Source organism: Uranotaenia lowii, chromosome 3 (genome assembly GCF_029784155.1).
Source record: "Uranotaenia lowii strain MFRU-FL chromosome 3, ASM2978415v1, whole genome shotgun sequence".
In the NCBI taxonomy this organism is placed as follows: Eukaryota; Metazoa; Arthropoda; class Insecta; order Diptera; family Culicidae; genus Uranotaenia; species Uranotaenia lowii.
Window position 1 is genome coordinate 130300018 of NC_073693.1, and position 25351 is coordinate 130325368.

General features: G+C 43.5%; 3 protein-coding genes across 7 annotated transcripts in view; 2 read left to right on the forward strand and 1 right to left on the reverse strand.

The window, feature by feature from the left end:
- Positions 1-796: 796 nt before the first annotated feature.
- On the forward strand, positions 797-7575 carry LOC129752608 (uncharacterized). The gene is made up of 4 exons (XM_055748383.1): positions 797-1652; positions 1905-7184; positions 7348-7473; positions 7529-7575. The coding sequence occupies exons 1-4, from the start codon at positions 797-799 to the stop codon at positions 7573-7575; spliced, it is 6309 nt and encodes a 2102-aa protein (XP_055604358.1).
- Positions 7576-17208: 9633 nt separating this feature from the next.
- LOC129753428 (mediator of RNA polymerase II transcription subunit 15) lies at positions 17209-20739 on the forward strand. 2 transcript variants are annotated; one of them, XM_055749252.1, is made up of 3 exons: positions 17209-17371; positions 18215-18354; positions 18418-20739. In XM_055749252.1, exons 1-3 carry the CDS (start codon positions 17313-17315, stop codon positions 20637-20639), a joined length of 2421 nt encoding a protein of 806 aa, XP_055605227.1. In that variant the 5' UTR covers positions 17209-17312; the 3' UTR covers positions 20640-20739. The 2 variants fall into 2 exon arrangements, with proteins under 2 accessions (XP_055605227.1, XP_055605228.1); XM_055749253.1 differs by lacking the exon at positions 17209-17371 and adding an exon at positions 17442-17485.
- A 143-nt stretch (positions 20740-20882) lies between these two features.
- The window catches only part of LOC129751037 (excitatory amino acid transporter 3), a 66957-nt gene continuing 62488 nt past the window's right edge, over positions 20883-25351 (reverse strand). For all 4 annotated transcript variants that reach the window (XR_008738574.1, XM_055746284.1, XM_055746285.1 and 1 more), the window contains one exon: positions 20883-22291. Coding sequence is in view for 3 of the 4 variants with exons in the window: in XM_055746284.1 (XP_055602259.1) it covers positions 22235-22291 (57 nt within the window). In the remaining variant the exon portion in view is untranslated. The remainder of the gene's footprint in view (positions 22292-25351) is intronic.

The window sequence follows — 25351 nt, forward strand, 5'->3', positions numbered from 1 at the left end:
AAGAACGGGGAGTCGATTCAACAAAACGTTTTGTTATTCAATTTTGTAGTATCAATGCACTTTTAGTGAGTAGTTCTGTCGGCACCACTGGCAGCATTGGTTAGGTTGTCAACAACCAGCACCGTGTATGACGACCTTTTTTCTTGTTGGGATAACCATCTTGTTTATTTCCCCGGCTTTGTGCGCGTCTTGTTTAGCGTCTATTGAGAAGTGATAGTTAGTTTGCCGTGAAATTCTAGTTATTTTCCGTGATTTCCCGCAGGAAAAGTATCACTGGTTGATGTGCAACAATTTCCCGATTTGACCAACCTGATCCCACCATTCCGAACCCACTCGATTTATAGGCAATCGATACTTTGCCATATAGCTTCACTGTGCTTCGTTAAACGTAAGTTGTCTTGATTGTTACGATAGGTTTATGTTAATTATTGATTTTCAAACAGTGATACCGTTCCGATACCAGTCGATTTCGGCAGCACTCGAGAAATAGTTTGACAGAATTTAGAGCATTGCTGACCGTAAGTTCTTTTTACTTTTTGACTGAAAGTGAAATTCGATCTTAATAGTTTAATGTTTTATGTTTAGTAATATCGTCATCCGGACTCGGAATCGAAAACGAGTAGTTTAGCGTAGGCAACCTTCTCGCACTAAAATGTAAGTGTGATCGAATTCAAAAATGTAAATTTGTACTAAAACATACTGTATTCTAGCTTTGAAGCTGCTGTAATAAACACTGCTCTCGAAAATTAGTGTCGAGCCTTATTTGAAGTAACATTCTTCAAAGATTTTATCTAAAATGATGAGTGGTGTCGGAAAAGATGATGGTCGACGAAGAAGAACTTCGAGAAAATCGCGTGCATCGAAGGTAGACGACTCTAAGCTGACCAACTGCCAGGTTTGCGACAAATCGGAGTCGTTTGATGACATGTGCCAATGCGATACTTGCTCAACCTGGTGGCACTATGGCTGTGCTGGTGTTGGCGCATCAATAGAGGACCGGGATTGGGAATGCCGGAACTGTATCCTCCGGAAGAAAGCCCCTAGCGTTAACAGCAAGATATCCGTATCCAGCCGAGCGGATTCGTTGCGCCGGATGCGTGAACGACAGGAACTCGAGCTCCAGCGAGTGGCGCTGGATATGCGCCAACGTTTCCTGGACGAGCAGGATGCGCTGATGAAGGAAACCAGTTCTAACCGGAGGGAACATGGCAAACAACGAACGGCAGAGTGGGTGGCACACGTGGACCCAATTGCTGGTGCAGTGGGTGGCGAACCTGCTCATCCAACAGCTGCGGATGCTGCGGCGTTGCGAGACGGAATGTCACAATGCTTCGTGGCGATGCAGCGACAAATTCAACAGTGTGCAAATGAGCACCAACCGACGCAAGCACAGCTGATGAGTCTTCGGAACCAACTTCAGCAGTGCGAAGAATTGTTTTCAACTTTGACGACTGGGGGAACGAACGACGTTCTTCCGGTAGGTGCCCAGCCGGGTTCTGAGCGGCGACAGCTCGCACTACCGGCAGCAAGTAGCAACATGGCAGCCAAGCAGACAGGTCAACATGCTTTGACGTCACTCACCGGGATAGTGCCGAAAAGGAAATCGGTAACCATCGAAGCTCCTGAGTTAGAGGAAAGTATTGGACCACTTGGTAAGTGTCAAGCCTTTGATTATGCTACAAATATTAAAAACCCCACAACATATGAATCAGCCTTGATAATTGGGCAGCAGCGAAACCATGTCGCGCCCCCAGAACCCCACATTTTAGAGCAGCAGCGCAATATGGTCGCGCGCTCCACCCATACAAATATGATCAATTTTGAACCCCACTATCAATCTACATTTTTTAACGCGGAGACTGCACATCGGCAACATTTTTTTGAAAATCCTAGTCCATTGACAGAGATGGTTCAGCAGTCCGTGTCTAGTTTTGCAGATGTTCCCCCAAAAATTGCGTATCAGCCTTCCGCACGAACAATAGCACAACCTTTGCCCTCACAACCAGGAGTGCCGCAGCAATTTATGCATGAACAGCTAACGCATCCGCTGCCCAATTTGGTGCCTCATGCTAAGCAACATAATTTTGTACCAACTATTCCTTCTTTGCCACCTTTGACGTCTTTGCCCATTACGACGTGTCAGCCAACACAAATCCACCAAACCTCCCAGTCAAATGAACACGTTTTGCCCCAGTCAATCCCGCGAAGTGATGGAACCAGAGTTCAGTGTATTCCAAGGAACGATTTCGGTGCGCCGACGAGCTTGACGCCCCAGCAGTTAGCAGCCAGGCAGTCGTTTTCACGGGATTTGCCTCACTTTTCCGGTGATCCAGCGGAGTGGCCGATATTCATCGCAAACTACGATTACACAACGGCGGTGTGCGGTTTCTCAAATGGCGAAAACATGCTGCGTTTACAACGGTGCTTGAAGGGACAAGCTTTGGAGGTGGTGAGGAGTAGTTTAGTTCTTCCGGCCACAATACCTCATGTGATCGAAACGTTGCGGTTGCGGTATGGGAGGCCAGACCTGTTGATCAACAACCTGTTGCAGAAGGTGCGAGCGATTCCGGTACATCGAGTCGACAAGCTGGAAGGATTGATGGAGTTCGGAACAGCCGTGCAAGCGCTGTGTCACCACATCGAGGCAGCCAATGAGTATGACCAGTTGTGCAATCCTCAACTGCTTCAAGAGTTGATTGCCAAATTACCGGATGATCAGAAACTGCAGTGGGCTACCTATCGTCGTAACCTGTCGGTGGTGAACTTGAAGATCTTCGGAGATTACATGGCCGGGATTGTCCGGGATGCAGCGAGTGTTATTCCATTCAAACCTGAGCAGCATAAGACAGCCAACCGTGAGAAGCCCAGCAAGTCTAGAGGGTTTGTGAACTCTCACAATTCATCGCCCGAGCAGCATGATCCAGGGAAGAATAAGGTGGAAGCGCAGGCGGAGAAGCAGAAGAACTCCGAAGTCTTGGAATGTGTTTGCTGTGGGAAGAACGGTCATCGTGTTAGGGATTGTTACAAGTTCAAGGCCCTTTCGGTATCCGAGCGTTGGAAACTCATTCGTGAACGGCATCTTTGTTTTTCGTGCTTGTGCAACCACGGTAGGCGCCCTTGCAGAAGCGGCATCAAGTGTGACATCGTTGGCTGTAAATATCGACATAATCCGTTACTACATTCTTCGCCGGAAAAAAGCTCAACAGAGACTGCTGAGAACCACACTCACCGCTTCCAAGATTCAGGAACACTCTTCCGTATTGTGCCTGTTACGGTATACGGAAAGTCTGGGACGGTAGATACTTTTGCGTTCCTAGATGAGGGATCGGATTTGACGCTCGTAGAGGACGGACTAGCGAAACAGCTGGGATTGGGTGGAAGTCTTCAACCTCTCTGCTTACGCTGGACAGGGAATGCGTCGCGAGTGGAGCACGATTCACGCATCGTCAGCTTCGAGATTTCGGGTCCCGATAAAGAGAAGCGGTACATCTTATCGAACGCTCGGACGGTGGGATGTCTGAACTTAACGAAGCAGAGTTTCCAGGCGGAGGCGGCAGCGTTGAAGTACAAATACCTCCGTGGAGTTCCGTTGGCCAGCTACAGTAACGCCGAGCCGCAGATTCTTATCGGGATTGACAATCTTCGTCTGGCGGTACCTTTGAAAACGAGAGAAGGTGATGGATCCGGACCTATTGCGACAAAAACACGTCTTGGATGGTGCGTGTATGGTCGGCGTAGCGGAAGCAGCAGTACATCCTTCAACTTTCACAGCTGCAAGTGTGAAGCAGATGAATCGCTCAACATTCTAGTGAAACAGATGTTTATTATCGATGATGTTGGAGCAGCGATATCGAAGCCGCAGACAGAGGAGGATAATCGAGCGCTAGCGATTCTGGAGAAGACCACGAAACGTGTTGGCGATCGCTTCGAGACAGGACTACTATGGGCACAAGACGACGTTGTCCTCCCGGATAGCTACGGCATGGCCAAGCGGCGCTTGGAATGTCTAGAAAGAAGAATGTATCGTGACGAAAGGCTGAAAGAAAATCTCCATAAGCAAGTTCTTGAATATGTCGCCAAAGGATATGCGCACAAGGCAACTCCGAAAGAGCTACAGACTGCAGATAGGAACCGAATCTGGTACCTGCCGCTAGGAGCGGTGATAAACCCTAAGAAGCCGGAGAAGGTACGAGTCATTTGGGATGCGGCGGCCAAAGTCGATGGCGTTTCACTCAACAGCCAATTGTTGAAGGGACCAGATCAGCTGTCGTCGTTACTAGGAGTGCTTTTCCAGTTTCGATTGTACCGAATAGCCGTTAGCAGTGACATCAAGGAGATGTTCCACCAGATCCAGATAAGGCCAGCGGATAAGAACTCTCAACGGTTTCTGTGGCGCTCGGATCCCAGTCAAAAACCGGACATCTACCTTATGGACGTGGCAACGTTCGGGGCCACATGCTCGCCCGCCTCGGCACAATACGTGCAAAAACTGAACGCGAAACAGCACGAGAAGCAGTTTCCCAAGGCGGCAAGATCAATCAGCACTCGAACTTACGTCGATGACTACTTCGAGAGCTTCGGAGATGAAGAAGAGGCCAAGAGCGTAGCTGCAGACCTTCGAACAGTACAGCGCAACGGTGGGTTTATTCTGCATAATTGGAGATCGAACAGTACTGCAGTTCTTGAACATCTCGGCGTAGCAGAAAATAACGAAGACAAAACCCTGAACTGGATAACCGAGGAAAAAGTTGCAAGAGTGTTGGGCATGCTGTGGAGACCGTCAACAGACGAACTCGGATTCTCGACCCAAATGAGCGTCGAAGTGAGGGAACTTCTTCGAACTGAATCCAGGCCAACCAAGAGACAGATTTTGAGGTGCGTCATGACTCTCTTTGACCCGCTGGGCCTGTTGGCACCGTTTCTAATACACGGTAAAGTGCTCATCCAGGACTTGTGGCGAGCGGGAAGCGGATGGGATGAAGCAGTTAACGACGCTGTCTTCGAGCGGTGGTTAGAGTGGACCCGTATGATAGATTTCATCGATAACGTACGGCTAGCGCGCTGCTACTTTTCTGACGCGAGAGTTGAAACCTATAAAAATGCAGAAATCCACATCTTCGTGGACGCCAGTGAAGTAGCCTACTCCTGTGCGGCTTACATCCGAATTATCAGGCCAGATGGAACAGCGGAGTGTCAACTAGTGTCCGGGAAGGCGAAAGTGGCACCACTCAAGCCGATGTCGATTCCCAGATTGGAATTGCAGAGCTGCGTGTTGGGAACTCGATTGCTGATCTTCATTCTACAACACATTGGCATTCCCATAACGAGATACGTACTTTGGACCGATTCCCGAACTGCCCAGTCGTGGATAAACGCAGACCCAAGGAACTATCGACCGTTCGTGGCACACCGGATAGGCGAGATCCTGGAACACACTACGGCTGCGGATTGGCGGTGGGTACCGTCTAAACTGAATCCTGCTGACGAAGCTACCAAATGGGGATGTGGACCCTATTTCAAGGAAGATGCGTTGTGGTTTAGCGGACCCGAGTTTCTACGATTATCGGAGGAAAACTGGCCAGGATCGTCGACGAATGTTCAGACAACTGACGAAGAGAAACGAGCGACTGTACTTATACATCGAGTTCATCAACCCGTGATCGACTTCAGTCCTTTCTCAAAGTGGGAGCGGCTTTACCGAACAGTTGCCTACATTCTCCGTCTTTCTCGCCGTTTCTACAAATCTTCTGAAAGCCTTGAAATCCTCGAACAACCAGAGCTGACAGCGGCTATGGAAACCATCTACAAACAAGTCCAGCTGGAAGTCTACCCGGGGGAGATCGCTGCCCTACAGCGAGGCGAAAACGTTCCGGAAAAGAGCCCGATCAGACGACTTGTACCATTCCTCGACGAAAACGGTGTGCTCCGGGAGAATAGCAGAATTCGTGAGTCGAAATCAGCTCCCTATGACGTCCGTTTCCCGGTAATTTTACCGCAGAAGCACCGTGTGACGATGTTGATCGTGGATTATTATCACCGACGCTACAACCATGCAAACTCCGAAACCGTCGTCAACGAGGTTAGGCAGCTGTATTCCATCTCTGGCCTCCGTACCTTTACTCGACGCATTAGCCGAAGCTGTATGACCTGTAGAATCCGGAAAGCTAAACCGTCCATCCCTCCGATGGCTCCATTACCGCCAGCTAGGCTAGCTGAACGAGAGCGCCCGTTTACCTACACGGGGTTGGATTATTTTGGCCCACTTCTCGTCAAAATTGGTCGGTCAAACGTGAAGAGGTGGATAGCGGTCTTTACCTGCATGACCGTGCGAGCCGTGCATTTTGAGGCGGTGTCCTCACTCTCCACATCTTCCTGTATCCTTGCAGTCAGACGGTTTGTGGGACGCCGCGGTGCACCGGCTATATTCTTCAGCGACAACGGGACGAACTTCGTTGGGGCGTCAAGAATACTTCAGCAGCAGATCAACCAAGGACTATCCAACACTTTCACGAATGCCGATACTAAGTGGAAGTTCAATCCTCCGGGGGCACCACACATGGGGGGCGTGTGGGAAAGACTGGTGAGATCTGTCAAGGTGGCAATTGAAGATGGGTACTCAGAGGGTAAACTAGACGACGAGGGGCTTAATACTTTGATAGTGGAGGCTGAAAGCATAATTAATTCAAGGCCTCTGACCTACCTTCCTCTAGATTCCGCTGAATTTGAAGCACTTACTCCGAACCACTTTTTGTTGGGGAGTTCCAACGGTATTAAACAGCCCGCAGTTCCAATTGCAAAACAACGGAACCTTCGGGAAACATGGGGTCTTATTCAACGGGAACTCGATACCTTCTGGAGACGCTGGACGAAGGAGTACCTTCCTATCTTACGGCGGCAGGACAAGTGGTTCCAAGACGCAGAACCGGTTGAAGTTGGCAGCTTGGTATTGATCGCGGACCCACGGACCCGCAACGGTTGGGTACGAGGACGTGTGGTGGAGATATTCGTCGGATCCGATGGCCAGGCCCGTACAGCAGTGGTGGAGACGGCGAATGGTGTGTTGAAGCGAGCGGTCCATTACCTAGCACGACTGGACGTGAGTAGCGGAAATGGTCAAAACAGTGCAGTCTCAGGGACGGCTGAGATGCACCCGGGGGAGGATGTCGGCACCACTGGCAGCATTGGTTAGGTTGTCAACAACCAGCACCGTGTATGACGACCTTTTTTCTTGTTGGGATAACCATCTTGTTTATTTCCCCGGCTTTGTGCGCGTCTTGTTTAGCGTCTATTGAGAAGTGATAGTTAGTTTGCCGTGAAATTCTAGTTATTTTCCGTGATTTCCCGCAGGAAAAGTATCACTGGTTGATGTGCAACAATTTCCCGATTTGACCAACCTGATCCCACCATTCCGAACCCACTCGATTTATAGGCAATCGATACTTTGCCATATAGCTTCACTGTGCTTCGTTAAACGTAAGTTGTCTTGATTGTTACGATAGGTTTATGTTAATTATTGATTTTCAAACAGTGATACCGTTCCGATACCAGTCGATTTCGACAGCACTCGAGAAATAGTTTGACAGAATTTAGAGCATTGCTGACCGTAAGTTCTTTTTACTTTTTGACTGAAAGTGAAATTCGATCTTAATAGTTTAATGTTTTATGTTTAGTAATATCGTCATCCGGACTCGGAATCGAAAACGAGTAGTTTAGCGTAGGCAACCTTCTCGCACTAAAATGTAAGTGTGATCGAATTCAAAAATGTAAATTTGTACTAAAACATACTGTATTCTAGCTTTGAAGCTGCTGTAATAAACACTCCCAACAAACATTTTTTGCTGAACAACCGCTGAAACATTGTTTAGTTCTAATTTTAAATCAGCTATCTTGCTGAAAGAAGGCAACCCAAATTCAGAGAGAAGCTGCTGTTCAGCCCTTAAACATCGAGATCTGGAGAAATTAATCAGCGAAGATGACATGAAACCACATGAAACGTCAATTGACGGAGCAACAAAAAAAAAACAAAAAGAATGCTGACCGATGTATGTCCGATGTTTGCCAGTTAATTTTCCCCTCCCGTGTTATTTTTTCTTCATTTGAACTTGTCTCGAACTTTGAACCTACGACTTGTTGGTCTCATGCCGCAGAAGGCAGAACCAACCATGCATTCTGCGAAGGAACAGGAAAGTGTCGCTCTTAAGCGACCAAAATATTTCTCAACCAAAGTCAATTTCATATGAAGAAATTGAAATGGCTACGAGAATTAAAATGTAAATTTTCCGGCAATGCCATTTTATCATGCAAAATGAGAAATTTCGAATCATTAGACGATTCACAAGATAATTATGTTGATTCGTCATGAATAACAAAAAGTTTGATATTGCTGAAAGACGCTTTCGAAGCTACCCTTGTACAGCTGACGGTTGTCAAATTTGAAGGTGTCAAAAATGGTTGGACAAAGGCTGAACAAGTTATTCTTCAGCCAATTTTCCCCTACTTTCTATTGGCTGAAATAAAACTTCCTTATACGCTGAAACAGCGCTGAAATATTTCTTTCTTCAGCAAGAAAGCTGAAACAGCAATCAGCAGCTCAAAACAGCATACGATCTGAGAATTGGCGTTTTTAATCAGCAAAAATGTTTGTTGGGCTGCTCTCGAAAATTAGTGTCGAGCCTTATTTGAAGTAACAAGTTCTGAAATGAAATTCGATTCAAAACAGAATCCAACATTTAGTTATTTTTACAAAATAGTCGAAACCAAGCCATCGTGTATGGGAGAGGGGTGCGTCATTTTAACAAAAAAATATTTTATTATTTTTCTAATGAATAGTTGGGTGGTTTTGATTCGAAACATATGCTTTATTAGCCAAGCGTGTATAAATGAAATGTCATCTGGGAAAAAAGAAAAAAAAAATCATTAAATTCTTTCTTGCGCCCCGAACAAAAACCCTTGATTGATTTCCCGCTCGTTCGGGGTTCAAAAACCTGGGCTTCGGAAGTTTTACATCAGATTTGATTCAGCTGAATCAATCTTGTGCAGGTAAGTTATTTTTGTTACTATCAAAATTGCAACAAAACAGTTCCGTATTTTCTTTTATTTCAGACCATGGACACCGACGGCAGTGGAGTTGGTTCGTCGAATCAGGACAACCAACAAATAGAGGGAAATAGTTTAATCCTTATTTATGCGGGTCATTCCATTAATCCCCCTTGCTGGACAGTCATCGGTAGCATGCAGATTGATGGAGTGAATCGGGCTTTGAAGCGATGCCTTCATCAGAGGCAGCCTCACCAGCGGGACGATATTTCGAAGATGTCCCAGAAGACATCAGATACATTCAAGGTGAGTGAGTTGCTAATATCTCCAAAGACTTCACCCTGTCGAAATACGCTTGTGAATCGCCTGGGGCGAAGAAAATTACCCATAAAGGCAGGCAGGCTAAACGGGGTTGATTTTGTTCACGAATCAATTTGAACTTATATTTTCCTCTCTGTTTTCAGATATCGCGACCCAACAGAAACCGGCCTTTGCGTTTCTGGTTCCGCACTTCCGCAGGTCGTAGGCAATCGTTATGAAAATTCCGCTTCTGCCAGAAGAACAGCCCTACAGGAGAGCGGGAAGCGGAAAGCATTAAGGAAAAGACACAGTGTATATTGTGAAACCATTAATTAAAAATAAATTTTGGATTAAATAGTACAAGCAAACTTATTTCTTTTGAAGAAAAATCCTTTATTTTTAATTTAATAAATTCATTTATGTCAATCAGACAGAATTAATTATTTAAAAACGCAAAAAAAATTGTTTTGGACCAAAACACTTTCGTACGTTTTACCCAAAATTTTTGCTATTTTGCTAAAAATTATGAATCACTTTCAAAAAGGGTCTATATTGTTTAAACAAAATCGATAAGTTCAAAATAAATCGATATTTTTTGTCGATATAATCTCAATTATATTTGTGCTTTTTCCCAACCAAAATTTTTATTATTTTTGATCGAAATATTATTGTTTCTACAAGATATTTTTCTGCGTGTTCGTGTGAGTTTTAATTGAAATTTCTCGAAAATTCTACACTGATAAAGTAAACGCAACGAAAATGCACAACGTCGCAAAAACCAAAAAGTCGAGCTGTCACTTGGGTCCTTTTGCTCCCGCAGCAAATCAAAACGTCGCAAGAGCCAAATGCACTCGAAAAAATTTAAGGACCTATTTCGAAAAAGGTTGCATGAAAAAAATAATTGTATATTATTGAAAATTTATTTTACGTCCTAATTTCAAAACGGTTTTAAACTTTTTTATTGACTATTCAAAACCATGAGTTTTTTTTTAAATATAAAGTTCACGATCATCAATCGTTTTCAGTTAAAAACTCAATTTTGTTTACATTGGCTCATACGACCTAATCAAAACAAACTCTAGATATATTTTCTCGCAATTCTAAACATTCACACATGGGCAAACCACCGAATGAAAAACAATGTAAATCTCCGGCTTTTCTTCTTTTTATATAAAAAGTGTTATAATTACGGCGTGTTCGTAAATTGATTTTTTCTATCGAAGTGATTTTTTTTATCGATGCTGGCGTTCGTAAATTCCAAACAAACGTATGCAAAAGCATATGGAAAGTGATTTGACATCTACCAAACGAATCAATCGACTGATGCATCACCCAAAAAAATCAATTTACGAACGCGCCGTTAATATCCGAAACTTCGATTGTTAGGGTCCACGCAAAACAATTTGCTTGGCACCCCTGGTCGTGGTTAGGTATAGAACGAGCGAAGTGTCAATCGCGACCGCGGTCATGATGCGCATTCTTTTTTTTTTGCTACTGCATGCATTTTACAGTTTTATTTGCAAAAAAAGAAAAAAATATTTTCAGCGCAAGCAGGGAGAATTTCGGATTGATCTACACAGAAAAAAAATCTGAATCCTTAACAACACTGAAATTGAAAACCTGTATCATTACATGGCGTGGAACTCGATTTATTGATGTAAATTTACAAATTAAAAAAAGTTGAATCCTTAACAGCACTGAATTCATATGACACAAATATTACTTGACACGGAACGCGATTATTTGATGTAAATTTACATCACATATGATGTAAATAAAAAGAAGCATCACATACGACGGAATTTTCAGTGCGAATTAAATATTACACGTCTTTAATATTTTACATGTCTTTAAATTTTACACGTCTTTTGAAGTTTACAGACGTGGAATATTCAACTCGCACTGAAAATCCCATCATATGTGATGCTTCGTTTTCGTTACATCATATGTGATGTAATGGAAATAGAAATTTCTTAAAATTACACGACATGGAATGTGATGAGGACATTGAATTTCAATTTAATAGGATCAGACAAATTTAAACAAAGTGTCAAGTCAAAGTCGTGCACCAAAAAGTATTTTTTAAGCAGTTTTTCCGCGATTAAAGTTCCCAGAGATCTTCGTGAAGCAGGAAGCGGTGTTGGAAGCAGCTCCAAGTTATTCAACTTTGGATCCGGTCTTCGAGAAAAAATATAAGTGTGAATGTGACTCCTAATATAAAAAATTGTGAGATTAAAAAATCATTGTCACCAAATGAAATAAACTTAATTAATAACAAAAAGGTTTTATTTTTATTATGACATGAGATAATTCCAGTATTGAATCATAAATACCAATAAATAAAACAAAACAGATTCCAATTGGAAAGTTTTTCCACCAATATTCAGTGGTTTTATAATTTACATCATTTTTATTTTACATGTTGCCATACTTTACATCATTTTTTATTTTACACGTTGCAACATTTCACTGGCGTGTAATTTCCAACTAGCACTGAAAACTCCGTCATATATGATGCTTCTTTTTATTTACATCACATGTGATGTGATTTTACAGATTTTTTTCGTTGTGTGTATATTTGCAAAACAGATCCTCGTTTTGACCGCGCTACAATTCAGACGCTTTTCCTCCCGTTTATATTGTTTGAACCCCAGCTTTCTCGTCGCTGACGAACACTTCCTCTATCTCGGACATCCTTTCCGATCGACTTTTCGGACGCTCAAACCTCAGCACCAGCCCATCTACAACACTTTTCATCTGATTTGTTGAAAATAACCCCGCCCTCATGGGTGAGGTTCCCCCTGTGTGGGGCCAATTTCCCAACCCGCCCCGTAACAGAAACTCCAGAACGGTCCCAGAATGGATGGATCCTGCTGGTAACCACGGTCAGATCCAGTTCCTACGCATGAAACCAGTAAGCCCGGCCAAACTCCCAAAGAACCCGTTCGTGATCTCGTCATCCGTCGAGCGACTTGTCGGTAAAATCGAGGGCGGAAATCCCATCGACGGTGGAACAAACTACCTACTGAAGGTCCGGAATCCGACCCAAGCCGCAAAACTCACCCAACTGACCAGACTCATCGACGAAACTCCAATCACCATTGAAGAACACCCAACACTTAATTTCTGCCACTGCGTTGTCACCTGCGGTAGCGCCGACGGACTCTCCAACGAAGAGCTCCAAAGCTTCCTCTCCGAACAAGGCGTCAACAAAGTCTACCGATTCACTAGGAAAACCGACAAAAAAACCATCCCTACCAGCTCAATGGTCCTTACAATCAAAGGAACGGTTCCTCCTCCGTATATCTACTTCGGTTTCATCAGAGTTGCCACTCGTCCGTACTACCCGCGACCACTGCTGTGCTATAGCTGCGGAAAGTACGGTCACTCGAAAAACCGCTGCCAAAATGCCCCCATCTGCCTTGACTGTGGTTTCCCCAACCAACATGATCCGTGCCCGAATCGTCCGCTATGCGTTAACTGCCGTGGAGACCACCCAGCTACCAGCAAACTGTGTCCTGTATACAAACAGGAAGAAGCCATTATCCACTTGAAGGTCGACCTCGGTTTAACCCAAACCGAAGCAACCAGAGTATACCAGCAACATGCGAACAACAATCAACGATTCTCTCAAAATATCCCAAATGCAAACCCGGAAAAGGACCAACGAATCATGGAACTTGAACTCCTCGTTTCAAAACTTCAAGAAGAGATTGAACAACTAAAAAACAGCAAGAACGAATCCACGCTCGCTTCCAACACCCCTTCCTCCCAGGACTCTGAGGATTCTGTCTCCGAACCTGAACAACAACCTTCAACCCGAAACACCCAGAACATAACATCCACCCCAAAGCGCAATCGGAACAACTGTTCCATTGATAGTCCCCCCGAAACAACAACAAATGCCTGCAACAAAAAAACAAGACTTCCCCAGATGAAACCAGTCGAAGCCCAAGGTAAACCCCCTCAGACTGCCCCCAACCCAAATGGTAAGTCCACCAATTATAAGCACTCAGCTCTTACCTTTCGCAATATCCACCCTCAATATTAAAAAAAATGGCCAATACAACCCAAAATATGAGCATACCAGCAACAAACCACCCCACCTTGATATCAACAACTGGTAAGAGCCCAACCAACCTTCCAGCACAAAAAAAATCCATTAACTTTGCTATTCAATGGAACACTAGGGGACTCATCTGCCGACTCCCAGAAATTCAACTCCTTATCAAAGAACATTCACCTATAGTTCTGGCAATGCAAGACATTCTAAGCAACTCTACAATAGCTTCTAATCTCATTCGTGGGTATCATCTTTACACCACCTCTAACCCCACCTCCCGCCAAGGAGCAGGGCTAGGGATTAAAGCTAATATACCACACCAACTGATCAAAATCAACACCAGTCTCAATGCCGTCTGCGTCAGGCTGCAGGCCCCCTTAGAAATTACAGCAGTCTCCCTATACATACCCCCGCAAATGCCGTACCACGATTTCGTCGACAAACTAGAGAATCTCTTCTCCCAGCTCCCACCGCCGCTTGTGGTGATGTCAGACCCAAACGCCCACTCTACCTCATGGGGGAGCGCCTACACTTCCAACAAGGGGACCTATTTGGAAAACCTTGCAATCATCAAAAACCTAACCTTTCTCAATAACTGCCACCCCACACGTATTGACCCTACATCTGGAGAAATGTCTGCCCTAGACATCTCACTTGTCTCTTGGGAACTCGGACCGAAATTCAACTGGGAAGTATTGGAGGACTCCCACGGAAGTGACCACTTCCCCATCCTCATAAAAATTCAACACCCATCCCTTAAAGTTACCACCAGACCAAGGTGGAAATACACTGAAGCCGACTGGCCTGAGTACCAACTCCTTGTAGACAAACTTGTCTCCCAGAAAAAACCAACCACCCTGTCATGCTTCTCACAAATCATCCTCGAAGCTGCCACAAAATGTATCCCTCGCACCAGTGGAATCCCCGGAAAATGTTCTGTCCCATGGTGGTCTGACGAAGTGCGCGACGTCTTAAAGAACCGCCGAAAAAAATTAAGAGCTCTCAAAAGAATCCCAAACGATAGCCCTCTAAAACTGACCGCCCTGGACGACTTCAAAACTGCACGATCACTGGCCAGACGCACTGTCAGGGATGCCAAATCGAGATGCTGGCAACAGTTCACCGAGGAGATCCATCCCAATACCCCATCAACAGTCCTATGGTCAAAAATCAAGACCCTGAACGGAGGAACCCGTAATGACACCTATCACATATTGCTTAATCAACAATATGTCAATGACCCCCTTATACTAGCCGACTCCTTCTGCGACCATTTTTCATCCATCTCAGCCCCATCACAGTCTACGCTGCTTCCATTTCCCAACGATCTAAACAACAACGATGCAGACTACAACAGTAGCCTAACGCTGAATGAATTAGAGTTCGCTCTCAGAAGAGTCAAGGGTCTCTCAGCCGGCCCAGATGATATCGGATACCCTTTCCTCAAAAACTTATCCCTACTCGGAAAAATGACATTCGTCGACATACTCAACAACATCTGGTCTGCAGGATCCCTACCCAACAGCTGGAAAATTGGTCTCGTTATCCCTATACAGAAACCCAAACAGAACCCAAATCTTATTGACAACTTCCGCCCCATCACCCTCCTCGACTGCACGGGGAAGATCATGGAGAGAATAGTCAACCGTCGCCTACACACCTTCATGGAAAAACAACAACTCCTGGACCCTCGGCAATACGCCTTTCGATCTGGAAAATCCACCGATGACTATTTCAATGATCTCGAATACCTATTTGACACTCACCTGAACAAGCAACACCACCTAGAATGCCTCTCCCTCGATCTGTCGAAAGCCTTCGATAGAGTCGATCGGATCGCCATATTGAACCAACTGATCAAGTGGAACATCGGAGGCAGGATGCTGTACTACATTAAAAATTTCCTGGCTGATCGATCTATACATATGTACTCATCAATGGTGTCCGATCACAAGTAAAACCCGTCCACGGCGGGGTCCCCCAAGGCTCAGTCATCGCCCCCACCCTTTTCCTTATAGCCATAAACTCCCTCTTCCAGACCATCCCCAACAATATCTCAACCTTCATCTACGCCGATGACATCCTCCTCATATCATCCTCACCCTTTGCTACCGTGGCGCGCCGATGGCTGCAAGCTGCAGTTCAACTGGTTGAAGAATGGGCACCCACAGTTGGCTTTCAGTTTTCCCCCGATAAGTCAAGCCTTCTACACCTTGGACCCAACCGGAGAAAACTCCGAAATCTCCCCCTCTGGTCATGCTCAACAAAACTATTCCCCTTGCCCACTCTACTCGTCTACTCGGTATTTGGTTAGACGACCGACTCAACTTTAAGTGCCATCTGAACCAAGTTCGAAAAAACGCCAACAACAAAATCAACATCCTGCGAATACTCACCAACAAGACCAGCCTCGCCCACCGCGAATCACTTTTCCGTTTCCTGCATGGATGGCTGATACCATCTATACTGTACGGCATTGGTTTCGTAAGTAGGGCTTCCGAAGTAATGCTAACAAAATTAGAGCCACTTTACAACAACTGCGTACGACTCATAAGCTCTGCTTTTCGCACGAGCCCAATACCCTCACTCATGGCAGAGAGCGGACAGGTTCCTTTCCGATTCCTCGTGGCAAAGCACCTATCATCCAAAGCCATTCGCTCAATGGCAAACAGACGAAACAACTCCCCAATGGTGATAAGAACCAATAGCTTCCTACTTCAAACAACTGGCGACACTCTCCCTACTATATGTATCAGGCCGGGGCCCAAAGTCCGAAACTGGAACGATAAACCACCCATAGTAGACATGTCACTCAAACAACACATTCGAGCAGGTGACCCCAGATCAACTGTCTTACCACATTTTAATCAATTAGTCCAAACCAAATATAACCGCCAACCACATGTCTACACAGATGGGTCCAGAAGTAACTGTGGTAAAGTGGGATGCGGTATCTACGACGGAGTCTCCAGCAGGAGCCATGGCCTCCCCGGTACCTGTACCGTATTCAGTGCAGAAGCATTTGCCCTACTCGAAGCCATTGAAAGATCTGAGTCTGACTCCGTCATCTTCTCAGACTCCGCAAGTGTCTTAACAGCCATAGCCGCCGGCAATGTTAAACACCCTTGGATCTATACAATTTCAAATAAAGCCCCCCATCGAAACATTACACTTTGCTGGATACCTGGGCACTCTGGCATACCGGGTAACGAAGTAGCAGATCGCCTAGCTTCCGCAGGCACCAGCCTTCCGCCAACAATCAACTGCATACCCCAATCGGACGCAACGCTCCACATGAAGAGCAAAATACTCAACGCTTGGGCCATCGAGTGGTCTGAGAATGTGCAAGCCAAACTTCGGGAAATCAAGAATACAACGGAGACTTGGAATGACCGACCCAGCTCAACAGAAAGGAGAGCACTAACCAGAATCAGGATCGGACATACCCGAATCACTCATCTACATCTTATAACTAAAGACGATCCTCCCACATGTCCATCTTGCAACGTGCAAATTACGATCAAACATATACTAACTTCCTGTTCGACATACCAATCCTTAAGATCATCCTGCTCACTATCTACATCTCTCCGCCAAATCCTCGCTCCCTGCCTTGACGAGGAGAAAAAATTGATCAGCTTTCTCAAAGCATCGAACCTCATCTACCAACTATAACTGAAAACAGAAGTCAGAAACTCAAAAGTCCAAAAACTACTTGAAACGCTCCACTTCGGGATGAATAAACCTACTTGGTTTAAAATCCCTGAGAAAAAAGAATAAAAAAAAAAAAAAAAAACAGTTTTATTTGCAAAGGAGAGGGATCCGCAACTATTTTTCCTGTGGTTTTGAAGCAGTTTTTGATAGCGGAATCGAATATTTTGCTCTAAACCTTTGATTTTCACATCCTGAAGTCATGGCGGAAGATATCTCATGGAAAACATCGAGTTTCCGGCAGAGTGTCGTTAACAAAATGTGAGTATAATTCTCTTCTATGTGCGACATGAACACCATTTTGCTCTTGGAACTTTGATGGATTGTGTTAAATCGAACGGGTGACGTTGGACGTTGAAGTTTGGAGTGTATTAAGTATTTATAATTTAAACATTTTCTTAAAATTTTCTCATACAAATTGAATGATTTATGTATTTTACTTAAAGCAAATAAAAAAAAATATGACTAAATGTCCAAAAAGAGACTCAAATTATGTTCTCTTAGAATCTATTGGATTCACTTATTGAACTGCATGGACGTAATGAATCATCAAAATAAATAAAATTCCCGGAAATTTAATTTACCTATTAAATTTTTGTTTTAAATTTGCATACCAATTCAATGATTTATGTATGATGATGATGATGATAATTTGAAGAAATGTCCAAAAAATGACTCAAGTTATGTTTTCTTAGGATCTATTGGATTCACTTCTTTGACTGCATTTACGTAAGAATGAATCATCAAAATAAATAAAATTCCCGGAAATTGAAATTACATTTTAACTTAAGAACCTAGAATTGTCCTTTGTTCAAATGAGCGCATTTTCACTATTACAATGCTTTTTAGTATTATCAGGATCGGTCAAATTTGATCTGTGCCATACCTACATCTCACCCATCAAGTCTTGCAAAGTAATCAGTCTATTCGGTAGTGTATCTGCAGTTTTTTTTTATTTTACAAGGAAATGAGTCCTCCGTAAAATTTGTAAATCAGTCGCTTCAATAATTTGAGGAATTTCTCTCGATTCAACAGGGACTGAATCGATTTACATTTTCCTGGCTAAATCATTCTTAAGATAGTAGTATTTTTTTTTTTCACCAGAAATGAAGCCATCCAACAATCCGGAATGACACCGAACAAAAATGGTTTGGAAATGGAAAATCACGTATTCCAGAAAGCTCGCAATAAGGATGAATATTTGGGATTTGTGGCAAGATTGATACTACATGTTCGAGAAATGAGTAAGTTTACTGTGAAAGGTTATACGCGTAAGGATTAAGTACAATTTTCCTTCTTTTTTTTAGATACAAAAAATAAAAATCAACAGAATCCTGGTGTCGGTGCACCGGATGGAAGCGGTTCTTCCCAACAAGGAGGAATGCCGGATCCGATAAATGCCCTACAAACTTTGGCTTCCCAGGGAACACAACGGCCTCAGATGATGGGTGGAACAGGTCAGATGGGACCGGGAGCTGGAGGACCCATGGTTGGACAAATGGGAGGAACTGGTAATGCTACCAATCTTTTGCAGACTTTAAACCGACCCCAGATGCCGATGACTGGTGGCATGGGTGCCGGAATGCAAGGAGCTAATCGGGGAGTTGTTGGAGTTATGGGAGGGCCGAACCAGATGGGACCAGGCATGATGCCAGGTCAAATGCAACCTGGCGGACAAGCTGGGATGCCCGGAATGCCTAACCAGATGGGAGGTGTCATGGGTCCCGCTGGAATGAGTGGAGGCAAGATAGTAGGAATGGGAAACCAAGGGCAAATGAATCAGATGAATCCAATGCAAATGCAGGGTCAAATGGGCACTGGAGGAATGCAACAAGGACAAGTTCCTCAGCAAGGGCAAACACAGCCTGGACAGCAAACCGGTGCACCAGGAGGCGCTAATCAGATGAACCCAATGGGAGGAATGGGTGGTATGCAAGTTAATCCCGGCGGTCAGATGAATCAAAATCCTTTGGGCCAGCAACTGAATAATATGGGTATAAATCAAGGTCCAGGTGGAATGAATCAAATGGGAGGTAATAGTCCTATGAATCCGGGTAATATGGGTATGGGACCAAACCAAGGAATCCGACAACAGATGCCTCCAGGAATGAATCAAAATCCTCAACAAATGGGCATGAACCAAATGAATCCAAACGTTGGAGGTCCAGGTGGAAATATGGCTCAAGTTCCACAGCAAGTTGGAGCTCAGCAGCAGGCTCAAGCCGGTATGGCAGGAATGGGCCCAGGTGGACCGAATAATTTGCAACAAGCTCCAGGTCAACAACAACCAAATCAAGGAGGGCCAAATGTTGGACCAGGCCAAATGAATCCTGGAAACATGGGACCTGGGGGAAACATTCCCGGTAATCAAATGAATGTTCAAGGTAATTTCGTTCCTATTGGAGCTAATCCGATGGTACGTAAACCTCAAGACATGATGAGCGGTGGACAAGTCTATCCGGGAGGAGCGGTACGAAGTGTAACCCCAAATCAATTTCTTCGCCAATCTCCATCTCCATCGGTTCCATCTCCAGTTGGAGGTCAAGGTTCCATGGGTTCGCAATCCCATCCTGGTCAAATGATTCCTAGCCCAGCACTTATCCCATCTCCGAATCCTGGCATGGGCAGTGTTCCTCCGAGAAATATCGGTCAATCGCCAGGTTCCAATTTGAACACTCCTGGCCAACCCGGTGGAGCAGTTCCGAGTCCATTGAATGCTACAGAAGAACAACTGTATCGAGAAAAATATCGAGCACTGACAAAATACATAGAACCTCTTAAACGCATGATTGCGAAAATGGAGAATGACGATATCGACAAGATTGCTAAAATGAAACGTCTACTAGAAATTTTGTGCAATCCAACTTGCAGAATTCCGCTGGAAACGCTTTACAAATGTGAGGCAGCTCTTACCAGTCAACTTGGCTCAATTCGAGAAACGCCACTCAATAATCCATTGGTCGAGGCCGTGTCTGCCAATCTACAAAGTCCGCTGGGTAATCATACCCTGCAACGTACTTTTCGTCCTTGCTTAGAGGCTTTGTTTGGACCGGACATAAAAAATCTACCATCTCCTGCTAAGCAACCTCGCTTGTCTCTGGAGGATTCGATCACATCTAGCTCTTCACTCTCCCAGGAAATTCCCCACATTCTACAAGGAGAAATTGCTCGTCTGGATCAAAAATTCAAAGTTTCTCTTGATCAGTGCGCCATCACTGGAACTAAAACTATCCGGCTGATCTGCTGGCTAGACGACAAACATCTTCCTTGCGTGCCGCCAATAGCTGTTACCATCCCGGAAGAATACCCGTTTGTTTCGCCGACTTGTTCGTTGATTGAACAGGAGTACAATGCTACTCCGTTTTTGATCCAGGTGCAGAAATCGTTTTTGGCACGGATTTGCAAATTACCGGAAATGTTTTCACTATCGCATTTGCTGGACACTTGGGAGATGTCCGTGCGTCAAGCTTGTTCTCCGAACCCAAGCCTGGTGGCACCGAGCACCACCAGCGTGCTACTAGGAATGTAGTGCGTCGTCAATCAGATTTTTGAAGCTTCTTACAATATGTACTTTTACAAATATTTGATGTAATAAGTCAAACATATTCAATAAAGCGTATAAAATGTCACACGCTCTCGTATGTATTCAGTATCACTGCCGTTATGCAAAAGGACTATGACTGTTCAAGAAGTTAGCTTACTGGTCGGTATAATGTTTTTTTCCCTTAGATATCATGGAATTTCTTTCGATCAATGAAAGGCTCAACAAAACTGACAATTGAAACACTTCATTAGGTTTGCGTTTTTGCGTTCACACCTGTCGTTTGTGGTAATTTTGAATCCGTATTCCCGGTATTTATAAATTTGGTCCTGGTTTTCTGTTTGTTTTTAAACTACTATATTCTTCAAAATGTTAGAGTGTTACAGGTAAACATGACATAAATCCAATTATGATAGTTAGCTTTTGGAGGTCATTGACCTGTTAATATCAATACTTCAAAGTTCTTTTCGTTTTTGACCAGAATAATTTTGATTAAAATGCATTCGGATAACTCATCAAGCACATGGCAGTTTTATGCAGTTTCAAAAACTACAACTTATCCGGGATTTGTAGAAAGGTGTACCTTAATAAGTATTGTTAATAATGTAAACGTAGAACACATATAACTCTAGTTCGAATTCAACAAAAATTGACGAAAAAAGAAATAATGTACAAAAGATTAGTAATTAAAATATATTTGTAAGTAGTTGTAATACAATTAAAATAGTAGGGCTATGTTAGACTTAAGCTCGTAAAAAATCTGATTGTAATGCATTCATAGAACTTATTCAGCAATGTTCTCGTCAAATTCGGTTTTTTTCTCTAGTCGACAATTGCTTGTTTGTTTGCTTTAGTCTTTGGACTATAAATATCTCCTCGCTTTCCTATGTTAATTTTTGAAAGTGATACACAAAATCACACACACTAAACACGCTTTGCAGAGCAAGTCCTACAAGGTAGAATATATTGTTATCCAATCTGGTAATGCTTAACATTTTTTTCTCTTGTTCTTATAATGGCTTTCCTGTTTGCTCGGGGTTCTAAAAGCTACTTTGGTTTAACAACTATGGACCCTAACACTAACGAACAACGATGATGGCAACACCATCCCCTTGGGGGAAAACCCTGATCTTGGATGTTTGATTTTACCTACTTTTAGTTTTAGCGCACACAAATACCCTCCAATGAGCAAATCCAAACACTTTGAACAGGTAACATTTACACATACATTTTAATTCTGCGTGAATTCGAGGGTGGATCGTGTGGTTTTATTTCGAGTGGCTCTGTATACCTCGTTACGTTTGAGATAAGGTCTATTGAGGATTTTTATTCGGTTTGTCCAAACACTTAGAAGGTTTTTGGCGGTCAGTTTGCTCCTTAATATTCCATCCTGGCACGTAGACTTCTTCATGCTCGCGTTATGACACTCGAAGTAAACCTGTCCCTTGAACGAGAGTTTCGCACGAGAACTGCAAGGTGTTCGGTGTTGAATAAGGTAGGGGAAATGAGAAGAGTCCGCGTTTGATCTTTTTTATTCCTTCAAATTTCTACGATAATTAACCTGGAGGCGATCCTATCGGTTCCTATTCCTTCTCGTTGCAATCTTGTCGCAGTTCAACTAGTTCATGTGGTTCGGCGTCCTGCGGAAGGGAGAATGGAAAAGATCAGTTGAAATGAAATTAAACACTGTTCTCTACAGTACACGCTGGGATCACCTGTACGTGAACATTCAGATATACTTTCCACTAAAACTTAAGCTTTTTGTGTTAGTTGCGGATTACTTTCAATTGAATTAAGCGAAAAAGTTTGTTCCAAGGAGAAAAAACAGTAGATTTAGTTAATCAAACAATCGAGTTATTGCCATTAAACGTTAAAATCTGAAAAATGAGAAGAAATTTGTACGAACAGATTTGTCTCTGGAGCCACGATTTTTAGACGAAGTTTTCCATTGGAGTATCTAATATGAAAGATGTTTATATTCTGATTCGTCAGATAACGTGCAGATCAACGTTAGCATGTTGAAAAGCGAGTACCTTCAATATTATTTATTGTTACATTACGTTCTTAAAGTTGCTAGAGCTTAACTACCTTCCTCGCATTTCATTCAATGTTTTTAGGGAAAGTTTTTTTTTGTCATTCATTTGTCTCTCTTTAAACTAAATGTTTTCTATTTTCCTCTCTTCTTCATAGGTAGACTTCCGGAAATTTTGTCCAGGATGGCAAAACTTTAGATAAATAAATATATAGATAAATTTATTTAAAAATACAATTTATTATTATTTTTCGAAATAAAACATTCGTTGTATCTACATAATATTTTTTGTACAAACGAAAGTAACTAATTAGACCAAAGAAAAAATGTTTTCTAATTAAAATCAAAATAACTTGGAAATTAAGGAAAATTTTATGGCATCAAACGAAAATGCTATAGACTCAAGGGATTTGAGATTTCGAATCAAAGTATTTCAGATTTTGAATCAAAAAATATTTCTTGAAATTTCTTGAAAGGAAAACATTTCTTCGAAGCAAAGGGAAATGTTTTTGAATCTAAGTAATTTTTATTTGTCCCAAAATTAAAGGAAAAAATCCTTTGTTTTTATGGAACTTTCCATTGAAACTACCTAATTTTTATTTTTCTGCGTAAGCATCAATCAGAAATAGATCATGGACATGAGGAGCTATATATTGCTGTACTATTGTTTATTGCTCAAAACATCAACGGATCACATGTTGATCCTAATGACTATAAGTCGAAATGTTCGGAAAACCGATTAAAAGTTTTTAGAATGCCGATGAAAGCGCTGTTAGCCCCGTAATTGTTCAGGCGAATAGGAACGTAGAGCTGCAGGTTCTGGTTTCGTAATCCTCGGGGTCGTACGCTGAGAGGTATGGTCTCCAACAGTTCGGGGCAGTCGATTCTAGATGTTAGAAGGTCCGCTACAACTAGAGCACGTGTAGCATTTCGGCGTACTTGAAGCGTATCTAAGCCTATGAGACGGCAGCGGTTTTCATAGCTTGGTAGACGAAACGGATCTTGCCAGTCTAGGTGTCGTAGAGCGTACCGCAAGAAACGCCGCTGGATAGCCTCGATTATACCTACCCTCTGGGTTGCCAGGTGCCCATATTTGTCTGTAAAACCAAGACTTTTGACCCTTGTTAATCGAAAATCGATAGAGTGAACTTCTACAATAACTTTGAGTAGACCGAAATAAGTGTGTAGTTTTGACGTAACTCTTTTTACCCTGAAGTTTGTATTCTTGTTTTTTCTTGCAACCGTTTTGTTCAAATAAATTTGTATCGCCAACTAGTACGGACGCGTTTGCATTTTTATCCCGAAAAATTACAGTCCACTTGCGACCACTGAGTTCCGGAGAAACATTTGGTCCGAATCGAACCGGATGTCGATTCTCGCGGAGTGACGTGGATATTACGAAATTTTGATCGATCGCTAGTCTCGCGGAAAGAATAAAAAGTGTTTTTGGTTTTGATTGCCGGGTGCATTTATGCCTGCCACAGGGGCGGCGAAGATTATTCGATTCCCGCGATACTCCCGTCGAATGATTGTGGAGTGAATAAAAAGTGTTTCCGGTTTTTTGAGAACCCGGGTGCATTTAAGCCTGCCACAGGGACGGCAAAGATTTATTCAGTTCCCGTGAAATTGATCGATAGGCTGTGCGCAGCCGGAAGAGACCATTATTGGTTGAAGATTTTTTGATGGTGGTGTCGACGTGAAGAGGAAATTTTGAGAAATTCTCGGTTCGGCACCGCGTGTAAAATCTGTCGGCCATTTTGATTTGGTCAGAAAATTGATTCCACGAGTGTGGTTTATGTGAAGATTGACGGCCATCTTTGATCGGTCGATAAAGAAGAGCACGATTGCGTTTGTGTTGAGGTTTTTAGCTTCGACTGAGGAACACAAATTAGTATTTGTGTCGTGAACGGTTGAGCTAGTATAGGAAAACCGCATTTCCGATTGTGTATTGGTGACGTGTTCGATTTTGGTCGAAGTTGTGTTTGATTTATTGACGTCAAATTGAACCACCAAAGAAAACACCCGCTACCGATTTGGGGTAATCGCACGACCAAAAAGTGAATCTGTGGGAGGGCACGTCTCCATTTTGTCCCTGTCGTGGGAGGGAACGTCTCTATTGAGTCCCTGTCGTGGGAGGGCATTAAAGTGATTCGACTGCGGTCGGAAGAAACGACCAGTTAGAAGAGGTCGTATAAGAAGAAAAAGTGTAAAGTGCTGAGCGCTTTGCGCTAGAAAAAAGTGAAGGCTGAATAAGAAGAAGCCTAAGAAAGTGATAGCAAGCCAAAGGCTGCTTAAAAAAAGTGAAGGCCAAAAAGAAGCCTAAAAGTGATTGCGAGCCAAGGGCCGCTTAAAAAGTGATGCAGCTACGATCTGCAAAATTAAATCGAGTGCTGTTTTCAACGCCCGTTGCCTCTCTACAGCGTAGCCCAGGATTCAGCACACCGTCAGCTGAAATAAACGAAGGGAATCAGCTTGCTGAAGTAAGTGTGAGCGAGCAGTGCGCACAGCAAGACGCACGCCGAGAACGGAAGAAGATGGCTCAATCGATAGCTGCCCTTACGCAATGCATGCGTACATCCCAAGGTAAGATCTATCGCATTCAACAGACTATTCTAGCATCACAAGGAGATCGTACCAAGTTTAACATACATGCCATCAAGTTATATGT

Coding starts and splice junctions, on each gene's coding strand:
- LOC129752608 (XM_055748383.1), top strand. CDS start 797: ATGATGAGTGGTGTCGGAAAAGATGATGGTCGACGAAGAAGAACTTCG. Junction 1,653..1,904: donor GGAAAGTATTGGACCACTTG/GTAAGTGTCAAG, acceptor GTCCATTGACAG/AGATGGTTCAGCAGTCCGTG. Junction 7,474..7,528: donor TTCACTGTGCTTCGTTAAAC/GTAAGTTGTCTT, acceptor ATTTTCAAACAG/TGATACCGTTCCGATACCAG.
- LOC129753428 (XM_055749252.1), top strand. CDS start 17,313: ATGGCGGAAGATATCTCATGGAAAACATCGAGTTTCCGGCAGAGTGTC. Junction 17,372..18,214: donor CAGAGTGTCGTTAACAAAAT/GTGAGTATAATT, acceptor TTTTTTCACCAG/AAATGAAGCCATCCAACAAT. Junction 18,355..18,417: donor ACTACATGTTCGAGAAATGA/GTAAGTTTACTG, acceptor TCTTTTTTTTAG/ATACAAAAAATAAAAATCAA.